At 38.2% G+C, this 22,269-nt stretch overlaps 1 protein-coding gene and 1 long non-coding RNA gene across 7 annotated transcripts in view; one reads left to right on the top strand and one right to left on the bottom strand.

Moving 5' to 3' along the window:
- The window catches only part of HEPACAM2 (HEPACAM family member 2), a 25,294-nt gene extending 10,469 nt beyond the window's left edge, over positions 1–14,825 (top strand). Inside the window, exons 4-10 of one of the 5 annotated variants that reach the window (XR_012624660.1) lie at positions 2,886–3,182; positions 6,404–6,529; positions 6,614–6,799; positions 8,112–8,185; positions 10,104–10,216; positions 13,483–13,724; positions 14,719–14,825. Coding sequence is in view for 4 of the 5 variants with exons in the window: in XM_074835671.1 (XP_074691772.1) it covers positions 2,886–3,182; positions 6,404–6,529; positions 6,614–6,799; positions 8,112–8,185; positions 10,104–10,216; positions 13,483–13,492 (806 nt within the window). In the remaining variant the exon portion in view is untranslated. Of the gene's footprint in view, positions 1–2,885; positions 3,183–6,403; positions 6,530–6,613; positions 6,800–8,111; positions 8,186–10,103; positions 10,295–13,482; positions 14,167–14,718 lie in introns of those variants that run through there. The other 4 variants (XM_074835686.1, XM_074835671.1, XM_074835695.1 and 1 more) reach the window with 4 other exon arrangements.
- Positions 13,903–22,269, bottom strand: LOC141928067 (uncharacterized). 2 transcript variants are annotated; one of them, XR_012624661.1, is made up of 4 exons: positions 21,609–22,269; positions 21,199–21,282; positions 17,364–18,648; positions 13,903–17,235 (listed from the first exon to the last, which is right to left on the bottom strand). It is a non-coding gene; the product is annotated as an uncharacterized LOC141928067 (long non-coding RNA). The 2 variants fall into 2 exon arrangements; XR_012624662.1 differs by having other exon boundaries at positions 17,364–17,515.

The raw sequence follows: 22,269 nt of genomic DNA, 5'->3' as shown, positions 1-22,269 counted from the left end.
CCATGTTTTTTTACTGAGAATCACAAGTGGTTTGTTCTTCATTTCTTATTAATACTATACTGCTTCTCCATTAGCTATAATGATAATACACCACAGAACATGGCTGTTGCAGTAGCATGACCCAGAAACAAATTACTTCAAGATTGGAAGAAGCTGCTGTCATGGAGGCTGCAGCAGAAACTGTTGTACTGTTGTACTGTGCTGATGGAGTTGAATTTAACAGACTAAGTGGGATTTCCTTTCTTGGGACTTCCCAAAGCTAGAATATATTTAGTCCTAGAGAGGAAATGGTTAATTACCTGCTTTTCAGAATCATCCTTGAAGCTGCATATATCCCTCAGCTACCCAGTGTTTAGGGATCTTCATGATCTGTGCAATGCCCAGGAGAGGCAAATGACTGATCCAGGAGAAGCAGAAGGGTTACCCAATGCTTGTGTTGACCTCATCAAAGAATGCCACTTTTCAGACCTCAGCAAGATTTGACTATTTCTTAAGAAAACCTTTCTTTGTTTTTTTCAAACATACTTCCCCAGCCAGTGTGTGTCAGTATTTTTATAATGGTTTCTTTCAATTGCAGCTTTCATATAAAAGTGTAGTTATGTTGTTGGTGTTATTCGTCTATGCTGCTCTGTTATGATACTGATAAAAAAGCAGAACTCTGTTCTGATTCTTTTTCAGACTGTGGCAAATCTCCCACTATAGTGAGGGGGCACAGAGACCGGTCAGCTATTCTTACCATTAATCTCTGCTTATGTATATCAAAGGTTATATTATCACTGAAAATAAAAGCTAATTCTTCTAAGAAATAAGAATTGGATAGGAGGAACCACTGATTTTCTCTGTAAAGTAAAACAGTGTGTTCCTGCCTATAAATAGTGTGTGAGGGGTTTTACTTTCATTTATGAAAAAGTCAAAGTTCAGTACATCCCTCTCCTTTCCCATATGAAAAAAGGGAAGTAAATACCTATAACAGACAAGTCCCCGTAAGAGGCTGGTGTTGTGGGAGTGCTCCTCGTCCACAGAAACATGCAGCCTGAGTAAGGTCAGCCAAGCCAAATTAGTGGTGATAGGTCTGCAGTTCCCAGAAATGCACATTACAGGGTCAGCTGGCTCTTGGAATCAGTAAAGCAAATGACTTGGGAACTGCAGAGCCTGTGAAGAAGCAGCCCAGCATCTAGAGTTTTAAAAATGCCTTGATTCTTCAGAGTGGCCCTTGCAATGTAGGTGGGAGCAGTGCTAATTCATTCTGAAGTGAATCTGTATTGCATTTCCCAAGTAAATATTATGCATGATGTTGGGCCTTCCTTAAAATGAGACTGCAGAAAGCTTACTGCTAAGAAATAAGTGGAGAAAATAAAAAGTTTGAGAAGCTTACATAGTGAAATATGGGCATTTGGTTAAAAGTGGATTAAACTGAGGTCATGGTGTGATAGTCTACATTCTCTCATCTAAGCCTTCACAAATAGAGAAAAAAGCCCAGAAGCACACACAAAATGGCCTGTTCTGTGCTGCATGCTGTTTGCTTATGTGTTCTTGAAGAATAAATCAGTCTCATAAAAAAAACCAGACAATAAATACAAGTGTGCATGTTAGAGGAAGGTCTAACGTCAGCCTGAATTTCCTGATGAGAGAAAGTCTGAAATGTCCCAGTGTGCCAATTCATGTAGCAAGGAATTCCACATTCAAACCCAGCTACATTATCTTAATGCCTCCAGATAACCATGGGAAGCTGGAAATATTGCTTGATTACACTGTCTACAATGGGCATAATATTGACTTATCTGCCTTTTTGCTATGCCATTCTGTGTGAGGAACTTGTCAGCAGCTTTAGTCAATTTTAGGGACCCTACTAAAAAGATGTTCTGCATATTTTCTTCTTTTGGCTTCTGTCAATATTAGGTCTGGGCTTTTTTTATTATGCATGTAAGCCTTTAGGGAATTAGCAACGTTAAAATGATTAGTTCTTTTGACTGGAAAAAGTAATTTAATAAGGCACATTTTGATTATTATATTCTCTACATTAATTTCTATACTTAGATCCCTGTAAAAATATATTTTAACATGTAAAGATATAAAAACCCCATGATCTGAAATTATTTATTAAAAATAGCATGGGAAATAGTCTTATCATATTTAAATATATTGTTTCCTTTCCCATTTTCCTATGATGATTACCCTAAAAATACTTAGCTGCTCAATTTTCTGAGTAATGGACACATGACTATTGGACAATATATGCCTCTTCTAATTATATTCAGACACACAGCTTTCTTTCAGCACAAGGGCTGACTGTTGAAAGAAACACAAATGTTGAAATAATAGAAGCCTAATAAAGTGGGGGGAAGGTTAAAGTTTATTTTAGCAGCCATTTATGGAAAACTTTTTCTGAAGTTATCTAAGGCAAGCCCCACTCTATATTATACCTGTAGGATAGTTCCCCAAATAATTATTATGCTGCAAAGTATTACAGTGAATGTTTATATATTTCAAGGTTATTTGTTCACTTTTAAATGTGCAGAGAAATTACTTATGCCAATAAATTTGGCATTTGTGTAGAAAGGGTCAAATATGCCCCTGAAGAAGACCTGCTCTTCACAGCGTTTACAACTGTTTTCAGTTTTCATTCTTTTTATTGTACTGAACAATGCATAGACCTGTGCGTTTTCCCTAAACAGCAATTAGATCAGTATTAAGTGGGTGTAGTCTGAGATAAATGTACTGAACTGAAAGCCTTTTAATTGAAATGATTGAGTCCAATACCAGCCATTCTAAAGGCTAGTCTAACTTAAAAATTCTGAATTTTAAGATATGCTTCTATTTAAAGTTTCATTATATAATTTGATTTTAATTTTTCCACTGTGGGTTTTTTTTTTTTTTCAATGCAGATGGACCTTATGGACTTAGAGTTAAATCAGATAAAGGTCTGAATATAGGGGCAGTGTTTACAGTTGACATGGGGGAAGTTATACTGTTTGACTGCTCAGCAGATTCAAATCCACCAAATACTTACTCGTGGAGTCAAAGGGCTGACAATACCACTCATGTAATCAAATATGGACCCCATCTGGAAGTTGTATCTGATAAAGTGGCCCAGAAGACAATAGATTACATGTGCCGTGCTTTCAACAACGTGACTGGAAAACGAGATGAAACTCACTTCACAGTTGTCGTTACTTCTGTAGGTAAGAACATTAATTCAATGCTGTAACTAATGTCTGAGCAGAGTGTCAACCCCAGAAAAAAGAAATAATTCTTAGAGAGAGGATATGTATCAGAAGTGAGGTCTTGCTAACAAAGTAGCAAAGGGGATTTTGGCCATTCAGGTGGATCTGGGTTTTACTCGCAGTGTGACACAGCTTGGGACAAGACCTACCAGCTGCTGAAGTTTTGTGGGAGTTTGACACTAAAATATATTTGGCCATTTGGAACTTTATCCCTTGAGTAGAAAAACTTCCTCAGTAGGTAAACATCATCATGACAAAGTAACATGACAGAATTATATGTCTCTTACTCTGCTTCTTATTTTTTTCCTTTAAAAATGATAAAGATGAATGGAGAGAATGATGCAGAAGTCTGCTGAATGCCAAGATGGGCCTTTCCTCCCAAGGGCAGATTTTGTCCAAGGCTCTCTGTCCCACAGCTTTCAGGAGCTGTGAGCCCTGGGGCCACCAGGTGACCAGTACATGGGATAGTTTCAAGCATATCACTGACTAAAATAACCAGGCATAGACTCACAGCAATGAAGGTCTTTAATATTTTTCCAGTGTGGTTAGGTATTATAAGAACCTTAGTTTAGTGTATGATAATAATGCAAAGTATGATGATGAATGGTTTTATTACAATCTGTTTGTAAAAATTATTTCACTGTCTTTATTTATGAACCTATAGATTGATTGCTAGATTCTGCTGAACGCACACCTTTATTTCTCATATATTATAACCTCAGTTCCTGTATCAGATTGTGTTAAACAGCAACAAAGCAGTTTTTCAGAAAATCTCCAGAAGCATACAGAAAAGAACAAGAAATTGAGAAGTCTGACACCTCTTATTAATACAGATCAATACAAGTATTTTCAGATAAGAAATGTGTGCTATTAACATTCAACAGGATAGACTAGAATGCCTTTCAGAAAGTTTTAACAAAGCAATTTTGTTTGTGCAGAACAAAGAGCTCAGCCATTTGTTAGGTAAACAAGGAGAGCAGATGTCCAACATTCAGGCTGACTTACGGATTCATCACAAATCTATGGCTCTCACTATGCTGTAGGGAAGATGGGTTGCAATTTTACAATGAGAATACTGCACTTTAAAAATAAACACTGTGGTTAGTGGTGAAAGAAAATACAACCAGAGCTATGTGTCAGTAGAAATAAACACAACATTTCTTCAGGAAGTTCATGTAAGCTATGATATATATGTGAATATTCATCAATAAGTGTGAAGACATTCAGCTGAGATTTCCTTTCAAAGGCCAAAAAGAAGGGAAAACGCCACAGCTTCACGTTTAGTTGCACTTAAAATCATAGATTTCCTGATTACAAATATTTTGCCTAAATAAAGCTTTTTAAAACATTTTATCCTGTGTATTTAAAAATTAAAAAATATCAGTTCCCCCTTCGTAGCCATTTTCTTGATGAATATTTATTCAGATAGCAGTAAATCCAGACATCAAGCCTACACTTTGCAATGCAGCACTGATTGAATCTAAGAAGTATGAATTCACACATGAGGCTAAACCTCAGAGATCCTGCTCAGGCTAAATTCTGGTTGAAACTGATTAAACATAGTAAGCAAAGACTATGAATATTATTCTATATCCCTTCTCCCTGTCCCCACAATCCTAGATACAGAGCCTGGACTGTGCCTTTCGAAATACTGTAAACCCCATTTTCAGCAGCTACAGGAACGCTGATGTTTCAGAAGACCTTACACAACTTCCCCACTTAAGGGACTGAAACTTACCTATATGGTGCTATAAACAGCTGCCTAATTAATAATAAAAATCACCAAGAAAACAATTATATCATTAAGTTACAATTATATCAATAATTGCACTAAGTTGTCACACAGTTTTAGCCAAGACTAGTTAGATTTTAAAATAAGAGGAGGTATTTCATTATGTACACAAGTCATTGCTCAGTTCTCAAGCTGAGTCAACTTGAGTGTATTAAATGCACGCAAAGAGCACATCTTTGTTTTCTGCACTGGTAGGCCTGTGTAGACAATATTTATTGAGTATAAATTTGAAACAATTTGTTTTAAAGGACATTTTTCAGGACTCAGCTGATGCTCCAGCATTTGTTGGGTTTTTTTTTCTGAGGAAAGCAGTACATTGAAGGAGTATGAAAGAAATTTGGTGAACTTGCAGTGATTTATTTTCCCATGTCTTCAAGATGCATCTGGTTTGAAATCCACATATTAAATCTTTGTGATAATCACTGCACATGCAGCCAGCACAGTGTTAGAGGTGTAAGTAGATGTAAGCAATGCTAGCTCTCTGCACAGGAGTTCATCAAAGTACTGGAAACACATCCAGCTAAATAATACACATATGAATTGTATTAATCAAGCTGGCATTGACAAATATGCAGCCTTAATTTACCTGTATGGATTGTGATGTGGCCTTTAATTACATGAATTCTGGACAATTCAGAGCAAAAGGAGGAAATTAAGGGTGCACAAGGACCTATGCCTGGCATTTCTTCACTTTCATATTCCTGTCTTTGCAAATTCTATGCAAATGTTTTCCACATGCTTTCATGTATATAATTATATACGTATTGTGTTTGTGCTGTATCAGTAAATCCCACTGGAAAACTGCTGCTAATGTATAGTGAAAGATCCGAGCAAAGGGAAGAAATACTTTGGAATATATTTAGACATTAATACAAACAAACATAATTTATTGTCTTCTGATGGGATTTCATAAACAACCAGACTGTCAGTGATCTTTAGAAAAAATACAGTAGTTCATTTATCCCCTCCTACTCTACAGCTCCTACAGCTGAGAGGATTTCCCTCCCATCTAGCACAAACTGCTCACCTAATTGTCACCTAATTTCTTGGTAGTTTGGTGTCTCTATGCCTAAAATTAGAATATCCATCTACTTTTTTGTGATGCTGTAATTCATGGATTACGTTTACTGACCTTCATTTAGCTCTGGGTACCAATCTGTTCTGGACTCATTTCTGATATGCATATCATTGTTTTTCCAGTTTACAAGATTTATGGGGAAAAAAAAAATATTACCGATACACAAGAACCCAAATTTTGTATCTATTTTGTATCCCTATGCAGGTTTACTATCTTCAGATGAATTTCAAAAGATGCATTTTTCAGTGTCATTGTAGCACATTGTACAGAACAAGAGACTAAATACAGTACTCACCTTCTTTGTCACAGGATTGGAAAAGCTGGCCCAGAAAGGAAAATCTTTGTCATCTCTTGCAGTAATAACAGGAATTTCATTATTTTTGATCCTAGCTATGGCCTTTTTATTCATATGGAAAAGATATCAGCCACATAAAGGTATGTAAAAGTTAAGCATGCTCCAGCTTATCTTTTGGACCATTAGAGCATGAAGAATGATTTTTCTTTTTTTCTTCTTTTCAGTGATACAACAGAAGCTGCAGAGCAGGTACAAAAATAAATCATTCTTAGGTCTTGCAGTTCTTTCCATCAAGAGAATTGCATTTTATTATATTAATTCGCTTTCCTTGGCTTATGACATCAAACTGAAAAACATGTTTATTTTTTCTAGACCAGGGGCTGATTACAGGAAGGCACAGACATTTTCAGGTAATGCTAATGAAAGAAACATGAGCATAAGCTGCAAAAAACTACCATCTTCAGATACAAAAAGAAAGAAGGAAAGGAAGGGAAGTGTGTTTTTAACTTGAGTTGCACACCTACCTCTATGTTAGCTTACTTAAAATAAAACCAAAATGACAACGGGTCAGTGTAGGTTTAGTTCATGCCCGGAGTTCACAGCAGTATGTACCTGTTGGCTTGAATTCTAGCTGTTAACATGGGTTAGAATCATCTGCATTCTGCTGTCCTCACCAATATGAAATAAATCAGTGTTATTATGGGATAGCAGTGAGAGGTGATAAGCCATGGGAGGATCACACTTCTAAATGTTCATGGCACCAATCAGTACCAAAATTGTGAGATGTTAATATGACATTTCAGTATATATATTTTAGCCTCTACCACACTCTGTACTACCTTTCTGTATGTCATCAGGACCCAGTGTGTTTTTGTCACTGCCTCTTTTCCCTCCACAATCCTTCCCACATCACCCTGGGCATGAGAGGCTGGAGACAAGCCATCCTTTGGAAGGGTAGCACTTTTGTTCCCATCCCTTTCTACCAAAGCATTAGAGCAGGCCATAAGCTGCTACATGTGAGAGGATAGAGAAGTATATGAAGCTTAGGAAGGTAAGAAATTCACTTCAGCACAGAGGTTAATTCACCCCTGCAAGTGGTGTCAGAGGAGAGAATCTCAGCACTGTCTTTAGTGCTGCAGCCTTTGCTGTGGAGTGATACTCAGGAGACAACCAAGAGTCTCAGATCTTCTGGACAGTGGAAGGGTAGAGAAAGACTCCCACCCTAACTACAAGTTGTATCTGAAGTCCAAGATACAGTCTGTCAACTGGTTTAATAATGTGTCGCCTATTATCATCATGTTTCCTTTTTTTATTCTCAGCATTATAAAAGATTCAGGCAGTACTGCCACACTACAGTGTAGATGTGCTGAGCTTATGGAGTGGGCCTCCTTTCTATGGGAAATGAAAGTAAATTGGTCTGTTTAGCCTTCCAGCAAAGAGAGTTCCAATGGCTCTATCAAAACTGTTATTGAGGTTAGCGAGAGGCTCCTCACTTGGTCCAAGGTGTTGGAGATAGCCAAGCACTGTGCACACTGGCTGTGCAGCTGCCCTGCCTCACTCCACACCCGCTTAGGAGCTTGACAGGGAAATAGTTTAAAGCAGATCAAACAACCAATATTCAGATATTTTAAAAATTAGGCCAAATTACTTTGCCAGTCATTATTTTCCAGGTTCATATTCTATCTCGATACCTTTTTTCATGTTTGTTTGTTCTAACTTTAGGACATGAAAGTGCTTTGGATGATTTTGGGATATATGAATTTGTCGCTATTCCTGATCTTGCCAGTGGTTCTAGGGTATGTGATTTTACATCATAAACTGATGGTTTCTTTTCCATTTCTTAAGATGTGCTAAATACCTGTACTAGAATCCTTTTCTCAGTTTGCTTCTGTTTCTTTTTACAGATGTCTATGTGACACCATATTCATGGCTATTGTTTACCTAGTACTTGCTCTTTCTTTACTGTGTTGTTATCTCTGTACTTGTATCAACATGGTGCAGTAAGGAACAAACCAAGCTCTAAAGACAACAATCTCAGCTCAGCTGCCCTACATTAAAAGAATATTAGTAGCATTGGGTAGATGGGTAGCACTGAACCACTTGTGTCACACAAGCAAATTAATTATTGTGATGCTATTTTCTCCCTTGGCCCTAATATTGCTGCCCATGCAACATACAACTTCGGCAGTGCAGAAAAGTCTCAGGGGGTATTTAAAATTTTAATTGAAAAAATATGCAAACTAAATCAGCTATATTTCACAAGAATTATTTTGTTAGCTTCACGTATGGTGGGGGAGAACTTACACACAGGAATTTCTCTAGCAGAAAAAATCCTACTACGTACGCTACTTCACTGTGGCTTTGCTGACATTACTGTATAGCAGTTGGAGATTGTTCTGATGTGATGTAAAAGGACAAAGAAAAAATGAGAAATAAGGACATAAAATGTAGGGACAACAGACTCAAACTGGGAGGAAGTAGAAGACACTCGCTTTGTTAGGGAAAATTACTGGCAATGCAATCTTGTACCTGTGGACAGCATCAGTATGGTCAGGCAAGGGAGAGCTCTTGAAATGTGATCACACAGGGTCACATCAACAGTTACACCTATTTTGTTACTATGATTAGTTCTCATAATACATGATGTATTAGCAAAAACCAGTCATAGATTAATAAACCCTTTTCTCTGCTGGGGTTAAATGATTGAAATACATATTTCTGGGGCTAGAGTGTTATCATAAAAGTTAGTGGAGAGGACAGACTTTTAGAGCAGCAGAGATAAAAGGCTTTTAGAAAACAGAGCAGCCAAACTGTATGTGTGAAATTTTGTGACCATAGGAGGCTTATTAAGTACAGAGATCAGGCCCTAAATCTTCACAGCCTTAGTCACACTACGATATCCCTTAGGCTGATCATATCACGAAGTTACATCCTTGCAGAATTGGGGCCTTAGTAGGTCAGGAGGGAGAGAGTGACAAAGACAACAGAATGGATATACAGCAATGAAACCTATTCTAATTTCCAGTACCATTTCAAGAAACAGGAGAAACTCCACTGGTTTATGTTCAACTACTCAGATTTATGGCATTGAAGATAAAGTCAGCGTTTGAGCCACTGATTCATTTTGGTTATTTAGCAAAAAAAGGGAAAAATAAGAAAGTGGAGATAATGAACTGGAGGTTAGGTATAGACAGAAAGACTGAGAATTCCTTATGGATGCAGAGACTGGGTGTTTTGTTGACATAAGAGCAGATTTATATACTTAACATATTGAACAATTTCAGTATTACTTCATTTATGGAAATTCCTTGCAGTTCCTTCTCTTTTTCATGCAGGTAGGAGTTTTATGCTGAACCCTTTCCGTGAATATTTTCTCCTTTTTTACTATCTGTTCTCCTGCTTCTCTCTTTGTCAAATGTTCCTTCCTTGACCTGTGGTACACTAATATAAAATACTTGCTGTACTAGATGCAACAGCTGCATCCTAGATCTTCTAAGATCCTAACTGAATTTAAAACTATTGCTTGTCTTACTACAAATATGATGAAAACTTTCTCAAAGTGACTTGTAAACTAATAGAGATGAATTGTTAAATCCAAACACAAATCATTGATAGGGAAAAGTTTAAAAAATGAGAAGTTACATGATCCGTTTAATTTCTGTTGAATGTTTTCCCATTTGTACTCACAGTAGGAATACTCTTTGCTACTTTTAGGTTTCAAGTCAATCTGTTGCTGGCTCAGACTTTGTCCCCTGCCAGGATATACTTAGTACGGTTTATGAAGTTATTCAGCATATTCCTGAGCAGCCGCAACAAGACCATCAACAGTAAGTTAAAGCTTGTCTGTGCTCATGTGGTAGCTCGAAGGCAAATACTTTTGCATCCAGAAAATTTTCATTTTGGTACCTGGCATTTGATTCGAGTGAGCGAGAGGGGTAAGGAAGGAAAACAGGTATAAACTACATCAGTACCTCCATTGTTTCCTATGCAATCCCTCACTTTTCCTCAATACTCCAGTCTGTTGTTTCATCATGCCAGTTTTGTCTAAGTGTGAAAAACAAAAGCTAAAATCTTCAACCACAATTTCAAATGAAAATTCCCAAATATTTTAAAAGGGTGGCTACAGTTTCATAGCACTGAGCCATCAGCACTTCCCATTGAGCAGGTTAAATCTTCAATCAAAGCAGTTCAATCAGCAGCACGGCTTCCAGACCTGCCAGACATAAGCCAAGTAGAGTTAGGGGTGGGTTTTTTGCAATGCTGAAACTGGTCAGCTGATCAATAACCAGTTGTTGTTAAAATGGTCACTGAAATATTAACGGACAATGCTTAGTTACCTGAGTAAGCAATGTCTTAATTTGTATCTTAACTAATGATTTAGAGCAAAAGAATTCTTGTTCTGCAGTACCCTGGCTGGGAACTCCACAGAAACACTTTTGCTGAGTTAAATACCAGAAACAAAGACCACAGCAAGTTGTGCTTATGTGGTTAGTGTCTGGTAGTGCTGGTTTTGTTCAAATCACCTACTTCGTAGCACTTCTTGGCATAAGAAGAGTGAATACACTGTAAAGTTTCTGTAATTGTGGTATAGCTGCCATAAATCTGTTCTGAATATCGACAGTCTTACAAATTAAGAACAGCACACAAGAGTTCATTTGGTAACAAGGCTATTATATCACATTTTCCATGTTTTTATTATGTGTTCTGTTTCTTTTATGGCTGAAAAGGAAAATATGCGCTGTTACCAATATACTAACCAGTTGGCTGAGCAATCACAATGTTTATGTGACTGCATTAGTATTCAGTACTTACACTATTAAAAATTTTGTGCAGGTTACATCTTCAATTGTGTGTCCAAATTATCTACACAAACATGCAGCCATGCTTGTAAAAGCAAGCTGATGAGTGAGAAAGCAATTGTTCTGCTTGGGGTTACTCACTTTGAACCTTAAGATGATTTTCTAAACCAGATGTAAAACATAACAGTCATAAAGTACATCTTTTCTTATTCTTCCTCCTACATGTCTTCCTTCTCAACTTTCTCACTGATACATAAGCACTCTAAAAAAATAATAAATTCAACGTAAAGGTAACTTGAACTTTGTGACAGTTCAGATTTCAACTCAAACTTCACAGACATATTCTGTAGTTGTAAAGAACTCGTTTGCATAAACCCATTTTGCTGTTCTTTTCATATATCAAGATTTTTAAAAAGAAATGTAGGAATAAAATTTTCACTAATAAAATCTGCTAAACATGGTGATGGGTAAATTACTCATATTAGAAAGACTGCTTTCCTGAATCTTCCAATTCCTAACCTGCCGCAGAGGAGCACTCTGAGTGGCAAATAAATAAGGACTACTAAGTTGATACTGGTACTTGCATCAGGATGCTTTATAATTCAGTATAAGGAAGAAACAAAACACCACAGAACAGGAAACAGAGCTGGGAAAGTAATTCCAAACTCCTGTACTGCAAAGTAATGATTGCTTATGGGTGGATCCCACGGACTTGGTATGCAGCCATCTGTACAGTAATCAGCAACGTTCATGGGAAGAATGATACAGAACTTGCCTGCACTCTGCTTACAGTGGGAATTTCTGTGTATACAAAACAAAGAATGGATATTATGGGAGCCAGGCAGGTTTGTTAGTAAAGTGATCATTTTACTCTTATTCCGAGTGGTTCTGACTGTAACTGCTGTAATTTCATAAATGTATTAGAATTAATGTGCAAAGAAAAATAAATCAAAACCACTGTTTCATTCTCAGATTTACACTCTCTGAGAATCTTTCAAATCATCTCTTTAAATCTAACTTCTACAGTGTTAGCTGTTCTCTCACTGTTCGGAATCCCAGTGACGGTACCAACAAATCATGGACTAGCCAAAGCCTAACACCCTGGGAATAGCTTTTTCCTTCCACTTTTCCTTATGCTTTTATCAGCCTTTTCATCCACTCATGCACATATGCCTCTGACACTCTAAATAATTACAAAATTTTAGATGTGCCCCAGCTCTTAAAAAGTAAGAATACTGCTGGAATCTAATTATACTCATAAACTCTCTTGGGTTTGGACTGACGGACTCATAACTTAAATGCAGTCAAAAAATGAGCTGGGGTGATAGCTGGTTTTGCACTTTTACATTTGCATGGTGATATTAGTCACTCTTCACAACAGCCTTTTGCAGATTTGCCTCCCCTGCTTCTCCAAAGAATCAAAGGGAAAACATGAAATCAGTTTTTGAGGAAACTGTTCTGCTCCATCTCTGGGATCCACAGTGACAGGGTATTGCGTGACTGTCACATACTCAACTATTTCATTAAACACAGTCTTTTAAGCCATTTTGGTGGGGTTTTTTTAATGACACTTGCACATTTTTTAAATTAAATATAAATCCTGTGACAAACTGAACAACATGCTCTTCCACATACATAAGAAATCCGAGAATGGCTGCAAAAGCTAATGAGCAAGAAGTTTAGCCAGCTTTTATGCATAAGCACTGACAGCTCACAACTCTTCCACGAGCAGAAACTGTTTGTAACTTAGGTTTCATTTTCACTTCAAATGAAGATAAATTTACATCATTTTCCTCTCCTCTCATATACTCTGTTTCTCTCAGATCAAACATTATCCATTTCACAAATTTCTGCTCTGCCAACTGCTGAAGAGCAATGAGGATGCAAACCCTTGCCAGGCATTTCAGCACGGGGTTTGTGCTGTGAACTACACTGACTCAGCCTACCCTATAGCAGGTGCTCTGGTACATTATTGTTGATAATGTAGGAGCAACTGTAATATCTGTACTGAAAAAGCAGCAATGTGGGTTGCTATATTAGCCATTATATTTATTTATGGCTCAGAACTGGTTTATCTTTTCAAAACTAGAGCTCTTACACATACTAAAAATTCGGTCCAATATCAGTGTGTTACAAATATGCCCCTGGAGCTGTCGTTCAGGCTGAAGAACTGTTTTACTTTTGTGTTTAGATCTGCTGGTTTGTTTATCTTTTTGTTTGCAACAGTGTTTTTTAAAGAAAAGAAATGCAGCATTGTGGACAACTTTTTTTTATATCTATCTGTTCTTTCCTAGATGTATATGAAGACATGGGAACAGGAAATCAAAGCATGTGAAAATACAAAAGTGACTTTTTTTCTTTACTATATATTGAAAGGAAATGCCAACAACTCCTAGAATGGCAAAGGCTTATGCCAGCTTTTCTTGAAATAGCAATTTCTCTTCAGACTGACAATCCCTTTCCTTCAAGTGCTCCAAATTGCCCATTTTTCAAAAAATTTTTTTGCTTCTTTTTCATTAATAGTTTCTTGAAAAATGTGAGTTTTTTTCATTCCTAACATTTTTTTCCTTATTTGTGAATACAAAAGACAAAGGGACAGCTTAAAAATTGCACTATAAAACCTATATGTTTTATTACAATAATGGGTGGGAGGCACAGGGAGCAATCAGGCCCAAGATGCCTCCCATGCTTGTTTTATTTTAAAAAAATGGCAAAAAAAATGTGTATGGGAGTTTTTCATTGAGGTTGACTTTTACAAGAGAAGGTTTCCATATTGGCATGAAAAGTAATAAATGCAATATGTCAGATTGCAAAATGCATTTGGGGTTTAAAATAAAGTCATTCTTTTCACTTGTTTAATGTAACATTATCTTTTAATTTACAACATAGAAACTGATCTGTCAGGCAGTTGCAGTTTAAAAATGTACATATGTATATTATTCAAAAGAATGTGTTCTCATTAAATTGTTTCCTTTGCATTTGGACTGGTTTTCTCTTTGCTGCCGAAGAGCCTGTTTCTCATTGACTAGAAGAGCAAGTAATATTCGAGTAATTTCTGCAAGCTGCAGAATGTTCAGGCTATTTATACATTAAATTTTTAATTCTCCAGCGCAAATGAAACCAGTCTTACTCTGTTTAAACAGACAGTGTGCTACAAGTCCCTTTACAAATAGAGGAATCCTCTTCCAGAAGCTGCTGTTAGCAGGTGTCTGAATCCTGCAGGAAAATTCACTATTATTGCCACTGGGTCAGCTATTAGATGGTGTCAGTTAGCTGCAGCCAGGGAAAAGGGACATTATTAGCTGAATTAGAATAATCTACAGGATAAAAAAGGATACTTCAGTAACAGCTAATTGTGTGGAAAATCATTAGGGTGAGTAATGAGAAAGCATACGGTGTGTGTCCCCTTTAAGGCAGGCAGTATGGGATTATTTAAAGCACTCTGTATTATGAAAAATAATTTGCATTTATTTAAAATAATTCCCTAATCCGTGTTTACTAAACATTCTTCCCACCTCTTTCTTTCAAAGATGAGGAAAAACAATACTGTTTTCAGTTAGTATTCTGATTTCATGATGCTGAAAAAAAGGGGAGAAGGACAACTTCACCATTGCGTGTGAGGAAAAGAGGACTTGGCAGTTCACAGAGGCAGCTGGTGCTGCCCAGATTTGAGAGAAGAACTGAGGTGGTCTCAAAGATAAAGTAGTCAACAGATTTGCTCCCGAAGAAATAACCCTCTGACATGAAGGCATCAGGCAGAGGCTATAAGTATAAACATTTGGGCAGAACTCTGAAGTACTGAAGTTGTCCTGAAGGATCAAGAAGCTCAGGGTCCATCCCCACAAATTCCTCCATTGTGCATTCAAAGCTGACTTCATTTGTGTGTTTCAAATTAGGACAGCCCTTTGGGATGTGTAAAGTCTGATTTTTGCCTTCTTTTCTCCCCCTCTTCTTGCTGGAGTGGATATTTTAATTGCTTTGAAAAGAGCATACAGATTTCTGAAGTGCTTGACACCGTTCCACCTTGCCACATTTCATGTCATTTCAGGGTCACAGGGCAAAAAATGCAGATGAATTTATAGAAACAACTGTTTCTCCACCTCTGGAGCCTCTGTATTTAAAACTGCCAGTAATATACATTGTTCTGAGTATTTTCATGACAAAAATAAATCAGTTCAATATCAGTTCCATTCTTTGTTCTTCTAAACTCACTGTAGGCACATTTGTCCCGTGCCTAAGTGCATTATAAGGCTCCCAAAACATTTTGTTTCACAATCTGCTCATGTCTTGGTAATAGATCAGAAGACATTTCAAATTAAGCCATCTGTCAATAATGTGAGATGACTTCAGCAACTTAAGACGAAAGTCCACCCTAACAGTCTTTTAAACTTCTGCAAAATACCTGTACAATATTTTAATAAAATGATTTTTTTTATGCAGCACATAATGTCCAATAGTTCTGTGGGTCCATGTATGGCTATGCATCTTCACTGGAAATTACATATATCATTAGGTTTATAAATAAGGAACAAAGATTCGCCTGTTGCTCTGGGGAAGGTCAAGTAAAATGTTCCCTGGAGGCCTCTCCCTTCCCTCGTCACGCAGTGGCACAGGACAAGCACACCCAGCCCCGCTGTACCCTGGCCTCGCTGCTGCCCTGGAGTTTCCTCTCTCCATCTAGCTACAACCTCTCTGTAAAAGTGTGAAAGTGTATGCAGGTCATAGCAGCCACATTCCTACTCCCCACTTACTACCAAAATTTACTGAAATTTATTTGCTATAGAAAGAAGAAAAGCTCATTGTCTGGCTTAAATAATTCTTCTAGCTATGGCAGCAGAACCAGCTCTGCAGATAGAAATATGTATTGCAAGGGACAGAGACCAAACACAGGCAAGTTGCCTTCTGCTTCTATTATACTGTTCTCATCTATTTTCGTTTCACTGCATCTTGTGTATTACTGGCTGTTAAACAAAAATATACTAGTGGTTTAAATTCCTATTCAAACTGTGGTCATTCTTTACTATTCTTCCAAAATTTGCACAGTGCATTTAGCTACTTTTGGTGGAGAAATCGTTTTGGTGGAAGTATAAAAACAATAAACTATGGGGAAAAAACAGCTCTGAAATGTCACAGAATTTTAATGCATGAAAAAGAAAACCTTTTCGTGTTGGATTCTTGCCCTTTTCTCACTGGTACTACCACATTCAAAAGAGATTTATAAGCTTTTATTTACTGATGTAAGATCTATTCCTAATCTTACCAAAACCAATGGAGAGTTTATCCATTAGACTAGATGATGTATACATTGGGCTGTTCAAATGTGAGATGGAATGATGAGAATGTAGTATGTTCAAAACTTGAAATGTGGGGGAAAAAAATTAGAAAAAGTCCTGTCACATTTTCTTTTCATTCCCTTTGATGGAGGCTTTTGACATTTCATTTGTCCACTGATGAGGGTGAACAATGGCTTTCTTTGATGAAGTGAGGCTGTGGACTTGAGATCAAAGGTAGGGAAGATAAGCCATAACTGGAAGCAGAATGTAGGAACAGCAACAGCAGTCAGAGCAACTCCAGGTACTTTTACCAAAGGTGGTGTGTTGTACTTGGTCTTTCCTTACTATATAGCTTAAAGGCAATTCATAAGAATACTGAAGAATGTCACTTTGGGCTTTCACCACTGCTTATATGAGAATGCTCCATCTTACACTTAGTTATGGCTTTGAAACATTAACCCCTTCTTACAGAGCAACAGACTAATATTCCACAGCAAGATCAAAAACACAAACAGTATTCTGGATGGCATTAGAAGTATTGCCAGCAGGTCGAGGGAGGTGATCCTTCCCCTCTACTCAGCACAGGTGAGACACATCTGGAGTGCTGGGTCCGGTGCTTGGCTCCCCAGTACAAGACATGGACACACTGGAGTGAATCCAGCAACGGCCCACAACAGTGATGAATCTGACATACAATGGTGAGTTGAGAGAGCTGGGACTGTTCAGACTGGAGAAGAGAAGACTCAGGAGGATCTTATCAATGATTATAAATACCTGAAATGGGGGTGCAAAGAAAACAGAGCCAGGCTCTTTTCAGTGGTGCTCAGTGACAGTACAAGAGGCAATGGACACAAACTGAAACACAATAAATTCTGTATGAATATAAGAAAAATATTTTTTACCGTCAAGGTGGTCACACACTGGAACTGACTGCCCAAAGAGGCTGTGGAGTCTCCATCCCTGGAGATATTGTAAATCCAGTCCTGGGCCACCTGCTGTATCCAACCCTTGTTACAAAAATTTGCAACTGGCCCATGCTGACTAAGGAGAGAGGCTAGGATGCAAAGCATAGAATTACAAGAGTGGTTCTTTTATTCATGCGCATGAGGTGTCCCATTCAAATTGGGACACTCTGAATGTAGTTTTACAAGCATTTCAAGTGCTCAGGTGCAACACGATTTGACTAATTGATACTTCACAAATACACACTACCCTTTATTAATCATAGGGGAACTTTGCAAAGCAACTATATTTCTATGGTGTCATCATCCACCTGCTTCTCTATCAATCAGACGGCCCTGAAGTCAGTCTTGCTGTAGTTACTTATCTATGATGACAGAAAATGGGAGGGTTTCAAAGACGTGTTAGAGGGGCTAGGATGCTGGTGTTATCTTAGTTGTCCAGGGGTATCTTTTACCCTTCATGGACAGCTTTTAAGATTCCAAGAAGCAAAATCCTTATCTCGGGGGCTAGGCTGTTCTACTTATGATGAACTGGGGTCCTTTACCTTGCTTGCTTAAGCATGGCTATTCAGTATACAATGTAAACTATATATATTTTTTAAAGAAATTTAATACAATTTTATATTATAAAGATTAATTTCTATAATAATTAGGGATTTAGATTTCCCTAACACCCTGCTTTGAGCAGGAGTTGGACTAGATGATCTCTGGATGTGCTTTCCAGCCATGCTGTGATTATGTGAGCACAGGAAGGGTGATGATTAGTAGGTAGTTCTAAGCAGAAATTACACTAGCAGTTATAACACAATGAGTTCATGTCAATGTCAAGCAAATGTATGCGTCCATTAACCACCCCCTTGAAACATGTAAGGCCAGCTAAGCTAGATGTGAAGGCAAAATACAAGCACAGCACTGTGCATGCATCTCCATGCTTTACCTGTAGAAAGCTGAACCTTGAAAATGAAAGAACTCATTGTTTTATAATCTCGGGTTAAAAAACTTTTTTTGTTTTAAATAGCCCAATTCTTTTTTATTCCTTTTTGCCTTACTCAGATAAAATACAATCACATATTTTCTATGGACTTTCTTCAGTGTTAGCATAATTCCTTTGAAAATCTGTCACCACACTGCTGTCAATGCATCTGTATCATTCATCTTTCTGGGAGCTAGAGGGCAATGGCTTCCCACAGGAGATGGCAGGAGGTTGTCGATAACTATGCTTGGGCTAGAGAGGAGAAAGGAAAAGCAGCTAATACTAGCAAACACTAACTTTTTCTGACAGACATGCAAATTGAGCATGTCCCAGATGACTTGTACATTTGAAGGGGGACTGATTCCTCAATCCTGCCTACTATAAGAGGCTTCCTAATTTAGAACAGCTACTTTCTAGGTAGCTAAATGGCCGTGTTGAGAATATTTTTGCAGTCAACCAAAAATGTTTTTTTAATGCCATTGTATTAGAATGTCCTTGAACAGTAAATCATGCTGTATTTTTGAGTATATTCTCTATTCACACATGGAAAACTGCAGAATGTTGTTCATAAGCATCTCTTAAAAACATAAAAGTGCAGGATCCAATCTTTATCACTGGCTGACAATTTAACAGTCCATGTCAGTCTATACAGAAATGTTTGCTCAACAAGTAGTTCTTCGTAAAGATTCCTGAGTGTATGATATGAGCTCAGCTCCTACAGAGTAGAAGCCCTGCTCCCTTGCTGCCTTTCTGTGGAGGCCATAAGAGCAACAGAACTGCAGCAAAAGTTTCCAATCACTTCACAGACAGATATAAAAGGATTACATTGTAAGCAACAAAACTGATGCAGCCTTGGGATGCAAAGTGACAGTTGTGCTGTGTTGTTAAAATAATGAGGAAAAAAGCAAAGGATCATTTCTTGATTAGAATCTGTGGTAAATAAACAATAGACAAAGATCATAGAAGACAAATAAAAGATTAGACATCTAAGGACTCCATTCAAGTATAAATTTGCATCACAGTTCAGTTAAACATGCAATGCAAATACCAGCATGTTGGAAATCCTGCTCCACCTAAAAAGATAATATGTATGTATCTCTTCAGGCTATGTTCTGAGTTTCAGAGCAAAGTACAAAGCTGCTGGTCACAGTGGATCTCATAACTCAGATACAATTTAATGTCAAAACATTAGGGCAGGGCTTCCAAACTAGAGCACCTCTATACAATAGCATACTCTGACCAAAAATGAACACATGTTCTTGTTTAGAAAAGTACTGTCTAATGTAAACACTGAGATTTTCATCAAGGTACATCTTTTATATTTCCTGTAGTTCTAAAATGTAGCTTCTATATAACTTTTTTCCATCTTAATAGGAAATGAATAAGGTTGTTTTGCTACGTCAAAACAAAAGTTTACTGGGGAAAAAACCAAAATTCTGTTGGACATCTTTCATGTGTTTTCCTTAGAGCTACACTTTCCTCTTTAACTTCACCTTGCTGATTTTTTATATTTATCAAGTCTTATTCAATTCAAAACCTGGCTTTCAAGCACTTTCCAAGTCCTTTAAGTCTGTCATGCTTAGTCCCATCCACAAGTTTTATTTAAAAGTACAGAACATTCCAATTATATTCAAATATTCCAGATCACTACTCTAAACAGCAGGCTAGGACAGTTAGAAAAATGGATTATATTAGAAATTCCTTTCAAGTGTGTCTGAAAGATATGGCCAAATGGAGAAAGCCTTTTAGAAGCAACATAAATGAGAAAAAAAGTTTAGAAAAGTCCTAAAAAATGTTTTATCTTGTTGAGAAAATATACTAAGATGAAATAAGTCTTCTAGTACGTAGAAAAAGTTTTTCTAACAAAAGGGGCTGTGATCACTTTGTCCCTAATACAACAAGGAAAAGGAAAGACCTACTTTATATATATAGGAGGGCAACAAAGCTGGTGAAAGGGCTGGAAGGAATGTCCTATAAGGAGTGGCTAAGAAATTTGGGTTTGTCTAGTTTAGAGAAAAGGAGGCTGAGGAGTGACCTCATTGCTCTCTACAGCTTTCTGAGGAGGGGAAGTGGAGAGGGAGGTGCTGATCTCTTTTCCCTGGTGCTCAGTGATAGGACCTGTGGGAATGGTTCAAAGATGCATGAGGGGAGGTTTAGACTGGACATTAGGAAGCATTTCTTTACTGAGAGGGTGATCAAACACTGGAACAGGCTTCCTAGAGAGGTGGTCAATGCCCCAAGCCTGTCAATGTTTAAGAGGCATTTGGACAATGCCCTTAACAACATGCTTTAACTTGGTCAGCACTGAATTGGTCAGGCACTTGGACTAGATGATCATTGTAGGTCTCCTCCTCTCTCCTCTCCTCTCCTCTCCTCTCCTCTCCTCTCCTCTCCTCTCCTCTCCTCTCCTCTCCTCTCCTCTCCTCTCCTCTCCTCTCCTCTCCTCTCCTCTCCTCTCCTCTCCTCTCCTCTCCTCTCCTCTCCTCTCCTCTCCTCTCCTCTCCTCTCCTCCCCTTCCCTCCTCTTCTATTCTATATGAAATAGCTTGGGTCCTCTGAGAGGTCTGCAGGTTCATTCCCTCAGATAGCTGGTAGCCCAGCTTCCTCCAATTTTCTGACTCCCCAAGCGCCTCAGACACAGGTGTTCAGTGCTGGACACACAGCTCAGGGATGCCTGAATAACATGCATTGGGGTTCAGCCCCTCAAGGCTCCTTGCTACCTGTCAGCACTGCTACCAGCACTCAAACTAATTAATTCAGCTAGGTTTGCATAACCTGCAGTCATAGCAGCATGTATACTCACAGAAATACTACTGAGCTTCAGCATCCATCTCCATCTGCCTGCCAGCATAGGAAGGGCACACAGAGTGCCAGTTGTCAACCATGCCTATTTAGGAAACCAGAAAAAAAAAGAGTAATCAAGAAATGTCTTTGCTCTAACTTCGTCAGTCAAGAATATCATCTACTTAGGAGTTCCACCACAACGAATATGAATAAAGGCTGTGATGTATAATTTATAACAAAAGGCATAAACAAAGAGGGAAACTGTGAGGGTGGGAAAGGAGCTGTGTATTTCCTAGAGAGGCAGCTAACCAGGTAACAGCAGTGTTTCAGATCGCAGTGCCCAAGCCTTTTGAGCAGGCAGTTACCTTACAAAAGATAACAGCAAAGAGCAAAGCAAGTTAGGAGCAACCACAGCAATTTCGCAATTACCTGTTGGAATGTTCCCATACTTTGATTGACATTGCAGAACACAATAGAATATGCATAGCAATTTCAGCTGTCATTTGTGTAGATTTTGGTAGCCTGCAAATGCACATGTCCATACAAGTATGTGGTTTTACAGCACCTTGCACTGCTTCCACTGGTATGGTCTGGCCCACACTAGTAAGGAGCTCAAGCAACCTCCCAGAAAGTTGACCAGATCTGATCTGTCCATAGACTAAGCTGACATATAACAGAGTGCTTCAATTCCTTGGACCAGCTCACCACGCAATCATACAGTGCAAGAGAAGAGGCCAGAACTGGGAGAAGGACGATACTGCTTCAAACCCCACTGAGATCACAAGCTGCTGAAGAATGTCAGGTTAAGAGCCACCTGTTCAATGTTGGTGCAGGGAAGGAATGGTTGTCACGTCAGCCCATAAAACACAGCTCAGGGAAACACAGTACCATGCCATACAATTAGGAAACAACCAGCAATTTAAGAAAATGAAACTAACACCCACAGAGTGGCTCAACAGATAACTAGCCTGCAGTAATCAAAGGAGTACAGCTGCTCTTTAAATGAGCACTAAGACTTTGTAGATACAGGCTTATGCCTGTGGAGATTCCTTCAGGCTGTGAGCTCATCAGAGTGCACAACCGAGCAAGG

Source organism: Strix aluco, chromosome 1 (assembly GCF_031877795.1).
Source record: "Strix aluco isolate bStrAlu1 chromosome 1, bStrAlu1.hap1, whole genome shotgun sequence".
Taxonomy (NCBI): Eukaryota; Metazoa; Chordata; class Aves; order Strigiformes; family Strigidae; genus Strix; species Strix aluco.
The sequence above is the reverse complement of the archived record's forward strand: the minus strand, read 5'-3'. Positions and strand labels throughout refer to the sequence as shown.